The sequence below is a fragment of the Rissa tridactyla genome, chromosome 6, assembly GCF_028500815.1.
Source record: "Rissa tridactyla isolate bRisTri1 chromosome 6, bRisTri1.patW.cur.20221130, whole genome shotgun sequence".
Classification (NCBI taxonomy): Eukaryota; Metazoa; Chordata; class Aves; order Charadriiformes; family Laridae; genus Rissa; species Rissa tridactyla.
Genome location: NC_071471.1, coordinates 1,192,971 through 1,201,344, shown reverse-complemented (window position 1 = coordinate 1,201,344; position 8,374 = coordinate 1,192,971). Strand labels below are relative to the sequence as shown.

Sequence of the window (8,374 nt, the reverse complement as noted above, 5' to 3'; positions counted from 1 at the left end):
CATGCAGTACCCATGATCGTATTGCACCTGGGTATCTGCTGGAAGACAGAGAATACACACGTCTTTGGCTGGAAGGATTGATGATTTCAGCCCACGCATCAATGAATGTGTCCTGATTCTTTGTTCTTTTCATAGACATGGATGCTCTTATGCCATGTCCAAACATATTGAGGTACTTCTGGTGGATATTCAAAGCAGGCACATGCTAGGAAACACTACAGGTGGAAAGGAAAAATACCTTTTTTCCTGCCACTTCTTTAGTGTTATTGGTGTGTGATCAAAAGAAAGGACTGACCTGATTTTCCGCAGTGCTCAGCACCCACACATCCCAGTGAAGCTGATGAGAAGTGCAGGAGCTTACTGTTTTTGAAATCGAGCCCAGAATATGACTCATAATGCTGTGAGGGAGATACTTGACAACTAATGAAAATATATACAGATAGAAGGTACCAAAGCATTTCTGTTGAACGTTTTATTGAAGTAACCTTTCGAATGGTGTTTCTATCACAAAGCTACAACGTTGTACAGCTGTTACAACAGTTTCATTGAAACATTATTTTCTATATTTTAACTTGGGCATCTGTGTATGTAGAGAAAACAACTGCTATATGTTGTAATCAGCTATGTTTTGAAGCAGGCCCTTGCAAGATCCTGGCCACAGCTCTGCTCTCTGGAAGGTAAAGCTCATTTGGACTCAGAGACAAGCGTTCTCACCTATTTGCGCTTGGTGTTGTGGTCTGCGTGTTGATGCTGCTGCACGCTGATCCTTCGGTAAGCTGTACTGCCGTGTCTCTAACGCAGCCTAGATCTTGAAATGGCGAACCTTCCCCGGGCACGGAGGAGGAGGAGGCGGCACAAAGCCAACTGGGCGAGGTACTTTGTCGTGCTGAGCAACCTCTGCAACTGCCCTCTTTGCTACAGATTTTGCTGAGAGCACGGAAGTAGGAAATTCTGAAGAGCTGGATTCAGATGCAACAGGGTTATTGTGAGAGAGCCTGAGATTATGGTTTGTGAAGCCTTGTGCAGCACTGGGCACCAGACCTGCTGATGTATCTTGACCTGGTTGAGAGTAGGTGACTCCAGGCTGAAAAAGGAAAACAGTTTGTGTTTGTGTTCAGTGACTTGGGGCTTGTAATATACGGGTCATTGACACTTTACTAGGCATCCTGCTCCCAGCTAGATATAGGCCTCCAACCCAGGCACAAAATTGTCCTGACCATCACAGAGCTTTGATTTGTATTTGAATACATACGCAGGAGCCCAGGAACACATTTTTAATATCCGGTGGATCATTAGCACCAAATTCTGTGCCATGTGAACTTTCAGGGCCACCTGTGCAGCTGGCAAAACATTCAAGACCAGCTGTCTTATTCTTTCTCTCATCTACCTCCTAGACAGCTAATTACTCTTGTGTAATGCTCTGGGCCGCAGGAAGTATTCAGCCTCCACCTAGCCCTTCTGAGACCAAACGCAGGCTAAAACACCTGGGCAGCGCTCGGGTTCAGTGCATAGACGTTTCCCTCCTCTTGCTATAGCAGCGCAGGTCAGGCGCCCTGAATTCAGTTCCCTTCGCCCTACCAGACGTGTGAAGCTCCCAGATGGGTGGGGGACAAACTGTGTGGGGCATAGATGGCAGAGGTGACATAATTCCTAGCACAGAAATCCATAGGATAATCGGGAGCTACCTTACCTTGGTTTTTAGGATGCAAAATTAAACTCAAGTTATCAGGGTCAGCTAATGCCGTCTATGGTGACAGAGGTAAACTCGGGGTGATTGCTTCTAACAGTACTAGTAGAATACTGCGGAAGGGAAGGGAGTATCTAGTGTTGGTACCTGGTGTCCGTAGAGCTGGCAGTCCACCCTGAGGTCCTCTGAGGGGCGTGTTACCCTTGTTGCTGTGCAGAAACCAAAATTCTGGCAAAGCAGAACATAGTCAAGAGAAAACAGTTATAAAATAGAGGAGATCTGCATTACAATTCTTAATTTCAGTACATTTAGAAATAGCTACATCTTCTCATGTTTTATCTGAGCAGTGAAGTGCTTGCTTCTCAGTCTGTTGGACTCAAAGCCAAGCAGTTTAAATGCAGAACCAGCAAACCGGTGAGACCGCTGTCTGTATTCTTCTAGAGCAAGATCCTTTGTATGTCTGGATACGGGGAAGGGAAAGACTATATGGGAATCTACTTAAAAGGTTCCCACCCACTAAAACTGACTAGAACTCAATTTCGTCAGAAACAAAACAAGAATTTTAGCATGATAAAGTATACAGTATAACTCTCAAGAGCCTATATATCAGAACAAAGCACACTGACAGCACTTAAATCGTGGGAAGGTGAAACAGTCGGCCCTTTTGGTATGTGTTTGTGTACTGTCCAGTACAAAGAGCCTGATTTTCTCCGGTGCTCATGTTAAGAAGAGTAAACAATAATATATATACTCTTGATAAAAAAGATCTTGTGTTAAGGACACTTTGGTCCTTCTGCCTTTTTGAAATATGTTCAAGTATGCCAGGATTCAGTCCAGATACATCAGAGAGAAGATAAAGGTGCAATTTAGCTTTAGGAATTATATATTGAAAAGCATATAATGATGGCATACAACTCCTGCACTTTCATGCTCACAAAGGTCTATTCCTGCACAAGCGCAAGCTCATCGCAGCATGCAGTTTTTCTGCCCCTGTGCTGGCGAGGCCGGGGCTGGTGTGCTGGCGTACTTACAGACTGGTCGTCGGGCAGCAGCTGACAGGCCTCCACATTATTCTTGGCTTCTTCTGCCGAGCAGTTCGTGGCAGCCACAGCAAACTCAACGGAGACACTGTGCACTGGGTGATACTGATAAAACGGGAAAATTGTTTAACTGACTTGCACTGTGAAACTGCAGAGCTGCTAAGAAAAGATAAAAGGCAAATGTCGTGGCTTCTAGCTCTGCATCCCCCACTGAAGTCAAAGGGAATCCTGTGGCTAAAATGACACAGAACGTGTGGGAAATCAAGAGCAATTCGGTAGGGCAATTTAGAGCCAGCTAAATCTGTCTGCAAACGTAAGGAGGTAGCACTGCGCAATGACCACAGAGGAAATACTCTGTTTGCGTGGAAGGCTAGACATAGTTGTAGCAGTGACCTGTATTCTGGCTCTCCCGATCTCAAGGAGTCTGAGGTAGGCATGGGCGGTTTTGCTGTTGTGGTCATTGAGTGCAGCTGTAACCGTAGTTAATACGTCGGTGGTGTTCAGGCTTGCCAGCAGTGGGCAGTCAGGGCAGAGCTGGAGAACATCTTCATTGGAGTCTGCAGGAGGAACCAAACAGATTATCTTTCCATTAGACCACTGTAGGTTGTTCTCAAAGGCATTATAGACCTATTCAGTCACAAAACAGTCATGGCCTGTCCCAAATTGCAGCGGAAGGAATTTCTGCAGGACAGACTATAGATGGCACCATTTCACATGACTTTGCCACTCAAGTCTTTCTGCTAGCAAAGTGCATTTGAATGTTCTTACTCAGGTTTTAATCAATTCTCTTTCTGGCAAGCTACCCATGACACCAATGAAAAGATGTCTCAGCTCACACAAGGAATGGTGGAAAAATGAAAATATTTTAATTTATTGGAATTGTGTTTGTGTGAGCATGTTGTTTCCTTCACTCCCCGGTTTTGAAAATAGTACTGAAAACGTCTCACACAGAGCAGAGATCTCGTACAGAGCACGCAGAATAGACATTCCACTTCCCCATGGCAATATTGAAAATGCTGGGGTTAGTAAATAAACTGCGTCTGGCAAAGGGGCTCTGAAGACCAACAAGCTCTAGTAAATTCAGTCCACCGAGGAATCAAATTCTAGAGGCTAAGCTCCTGAGCGCAAAGCCTCGGTGCCAGCAGTCTCTACGTCAAAACTGGGAGTTGCTCCCCAGGTAGTCTGAGCGTATCTTAATTGTCATAGGAAAGAGGAACACAGAGAGAGGGCTGGGTTTGTAGGTGAATGAAATCAGAAAAGGGAAAAAAACTACTTTCAAAACAGTTGGGTTTATAAAACCTATTAACTGTCATCCTTTCTGCCATGTTTATACACAGCGCTTGCCGGCTTTTAGAGGCAGAAAAGCTAGTGAACTGGAACCACTGCTATGGTAATCCTCCAGCCGCTAGATTAAACCTAAAGAGCAAATGCTTTACCTGCGTGTGAGTGGCATTTACTAGCGAGTACAGATAACTTTCCATCCCGCTTCTGCAATTTGACATCACAGTCACCCTCAACTGCCTAGAGAGAGACAAAAATCAAAGGGTTACATCATTCAGATAAATGGGAATTTCTGAAAAGGGCAGCTATTAAATTCAAAAGAACAGATCCTGGCTGAGTGTTCCTGGGAAAAATGGGCTATTGCAAAGGCGCTGCTGGGCGTGTGCTGGGGACTATTTTGTGAAAGGCCAGAGCAGAGCTGCAATGTTTGGAACAAAATCTGGATGTCAAAAGTATCAGAAGGGCCAGGTTAGCCAGATTGTGGACATTTGGTTCAGGTTCCGCTCTCATAAGGAGCAAAGAATATGAACACTTATGAATGAAGGCCTTCCGCGGAGCTGTTTGATAACGTTCTCCCTGATCTCAGCTGGCCAGTGGCCATGGCAACCGCTGCCTTGTGCGAGCTGGCTCATGGCTACACTGTCCTGCAGCGGAGCAGAGGCAACGGCAGAGCTGGAGTGCCCGGGAAGAGGGAACAGTTAGAGTTACCTCCCCCAGGACGGAAAATGGGATTTGAGCCCTGGCGAATTCAGGGGTGGATCAAATTTAGTCATGAGCTCTGTGAATTGGGCCCCATGCTAGAAACAGCAGGCTTAAATTGTCAATGGCTCGCTCTGCTTTCTGCTTAGAAACCGGAGCTGCCTGTACCCAGGCAGCACTGCCACTGCTCTGCTCGGGGAAAGCTCTTCACAGCCGGGTCACACTTGCCTCAGAACAAACTATCTGAGGCCAGTAAAATCCAGCTGAGCGTTACTTTGAAGGCAGAGCCCTGTCTGATAGGGGACAGCCTTGGCTGGGACTCGGTGACCAGACTCGATGGAATTTCACTAGGTAACACCCCGCATGTAGCCAAGGGAAGGCTGTGTTTGCGCAGTGTCCCAACCCGCCCTGTCCGCAGTTTGCAGCGAGGCAGGGACACCTGGGCTGACCACACAGGGCTGAATCTGGGGCCCCTTAAAAAGGCCCATGGCATTCCTGAACATCCGAGGGATGTTACGCTGAGAGTGCCCCATCCTGCTCACGTAACAGGGCAGGAAAGAAATCCAGGAGTGCAATCCTTCATGACACGAAGGCATCTAAAGCAACAAGGAGGTTGCAAGTGATTGATGGTTAATAGGCTGTTACAGTGATGTAACAATTGCTTGGAAATCTAACTGGTGGTAGCCTGGCCTCTCGCGTCAGCAAACTGAACGCGCACCTCCGGACCGAGCTCGCCGTGTTTCAGGTACTCACGTGTTGTGTGAAGCTCCTTACTGTGCAATTTGCAAGAGGCGTAGGGCTGAGGATGTGGCACGTGGTCTCTAATAAGTCGAGTTCAAGAAATATTATGTCATTATTCAGCCCCTGGAAGAAAAAAACCACAGGAATTGTAGTAATTACTTCACAAGATATCACCAGATTTCTTTTGTGGGTCTCTGCGCTGTGGTCTCTGCTGATGACTGTCATTGGGTAGCTCCAGGTATACACTGGTATAACTGAATAGGTCCTTATTAATTAACTTCATAAAAACAGGACACAGTTTTTTAGCCCAAGCAAGTCAAGATAGTCACACTGATTTTTTCCAGCTAAGGAACTGGCCCATAAATTTTGGAAAGTCCAGCCTGTGTGTGGTGGGTCAGTTCTCTTGAGTTAACTTGATTTTATTTTTTTGGGCATTTTTAAAAGATCAAATGCTGGCTTTGTTGATGAAAAAACTTTGTGTTTCTCTAATCAGATGCCAAATAAACACTGGTGCGCATTGGCCTGTCCCATTTCATCCATTGGAATCACACTGAATAGCACCAGCCAAGTTCCAGCCCCAGTAATCCTGTTGTTTATGGCCTGCAGGATGGTTGTCCTGAACCTTTGCAACATGACGCGTGCGTGGAAGGGCAAAAGTGAGGTTCCCTTGCTCCAAAACTGACTCTCATAAACCACGGAAGTTATTTTAGTGTAAAAGTATTATATAATGAGCAAAGCAGTGTCACCATTAGAATCAGAATAGAATCATAGAATCATTCAGGTTGGAAAAGACCCTTGGGATCATCGAGTCCAACCATCAACCCCACTCTACAAAGTTCTCCCCTACACCACATCCCCCAACCCCACATCTAAACGAGTCTTAAACACATCCAGGGGTGGTGACTCCACCACCTCCCTGGGCAGCCTATTCCAGTGTCTGACCACTCTTTCTGGGAAGAATTTTTTGTTTCTGTGTGGGCAACTGTGGGCACACTTCTACTCTCATTACTGTCTGGTTTAGTCCCTTGTAAATGACTTTGGTATCCTCTCTTTCATAACAAGTAGAAAACAGCCATGGAGTTTCATTTGTGTTAATATTTGGGACTGTTTTCAATGTTTTGAGAGAATCAAAGGGTCGGAGTGCGCACACATTGTATTCATGACCATTTCTACAGCCTTGCTAGGTGACTACGGTGATGTCAGTAGGTCTCAGTGAAAGTGACTCTACAAGCCACAGCCACTTCCATTCAGCTTGTCAGCTCAATGGGATAGGAGGTAAAATTAATGCCTACTACAAAATCACCGATGGCGTGGGGTTATGATGGGTATGCGTTTAGCCAATAAATAATTACCTGCATCACGATGATTATCCTCACGGTTTTTCTCCAGATTAGCGACTGGGCTCATGAATCAGCACTTTGCCAGACCTGTCCCAGCAAGCACGCTGCGTTTGCAAACTGAGCCCTTTTTAGCATTGTATGAAAGTATCTGAACATTTCCCTCTCCCCCTCTGTTCTGCTCTTTGAGAGACATTCCAGTGACCCGGATTCTCGACGGTTACAAGGCGGCACCGCCCCATTTAAATCAACAGAGCCATGGCGATTTACTCCGTGTGAGGATGCGGCCCTTGGCAGGGCTTGCTGGTCATTGCAAGCATCTCCAGGCTAACTCCGTGCTCTGCCGGCAAGCTCCTCACTTACCTGGGATAGCACGCGGATATTGTCAATTCTGTTTAAGGCAAACTTGTATCCGTGGTGACTGTGGCCATTAATATAATTCACAGCAAATTCAGCTGCTGCTTCAGATTCTGGGTCATCGCAGCCCAAGGGAGCAGGGGGAGCTGCTGTAACGGCTTGGTGAATTGGAAGCTGAACAAGCAATATTAAAGCTGCCAATGCCTTCATGGCACCCGAGGAAAACCGATCCCTTTCAGAAATAAAGATCTAAGAACACCGTTCAGATGGTAGGTAGGCAGCTAGAACTGGGGTCTCATTTATATAGTACATACCCCAGACTTCGCATGAGCGCATGTCTGATATTTGTCCCAGTTCCAAGAGGCATTGCAAACAACAAAAGAGAAAAGTAAATGTTAGGACATCAAGCGGACTGATTAATATTGGCCAAAGTAAATTTTATCAGTAGGATATTGCGAAGTCTGCTAAAGCAGCTAAAGAAGAAAGTGTCAGCAAAAATGTATCATAATTTTTAGATACTCTTCTGCCAACCAAATACAGTACGTGCAAGAGGAATATGATCCCTCCTGCTAAATGTGTAGAGATGTTAGTGCTAATTACACTTTCTTGTAAACAGAACACAATCTGTTAGGGCACAAATCTCACCAGACACCAGTCTAAATTGTGAGATCAGTAACATGATAAATTGGAAAATGGAATTTGAATCGGTTCTAAGGATCACATTCAACAGCAAATGTAATTATACAGCAACTTTTGCTACTGAATTCATTTGGAATAGGAAATGAGACATAGTTTCTAAATCTTTTGCATCAGCTCTTTCTTTCTCTCAATAATCTGAATATTTCCAGTAGTTCCTGGAATTTCATTTTGCAAAGCAGGCATCTTGTAGAAATTTTTCTGGAATCTGTTGCACAGATTTGAGGATTTGGCAGAAGAGCCAAAAGAGAAGGGCACAAGAGTGTTTGAAGGAGAATGTAGATGAAAATTAGCTGCTTAAATGCTCAGGAGTGCTGGAGTCCAGCTTATATTTACATTGACAGCATACGTGTTTGCAAAACAGTAACTGGATAACAAAACTGTTCTATGGAGCAGAATATAGCTTCTATGATGTGTCCAGCATTTAAGGACTTAAATTTAAGCTGAGGTGACTTTAGCTAGACAGACTCCAGGTAGATAGACTCGAGCTCAACCAGTAGAAGTTTTTCCTGCGGGGATTTCAGAGTAGGTTTCTG

General features: G+C 45.2%; 1 protein-coding gene across 1 annotated transcript; it reads right to left on the bottom strand.

Moving 5' to 3' along the window:
* Window positions 1–457: 457 nt before the first annotated feature.
* Window positions 458–7,428, bottom strand: AHSG (alpha 2-HS glycoprotein). The gene is made up of 7 exons (XM_054205201.1): window positions 7,149–7,428; window positions 5,461–5,571; window positions 4,164–4,248; window positions 3,121–3,284; window positions 2,719–2,832; window positions 1,835–1,915; window positions 458–1,084 (listed from the first exon to the last, which is right to left on the bottom strand). The coding sequence occupies exons 1-7, from the start codon at window positions 7,350–7,352 to the stop codon at window positions 803–805; spliced, it is 1,041 nt and encodes a 346-aa protein (XP_054061176.1). The 5' UTR covers window positions 7,353–7,428; the 3' UTR covers window positions 458–802.
* Between the last annotated feature and the right edge of the window lie 946 nt (window positions 7,429–8,374).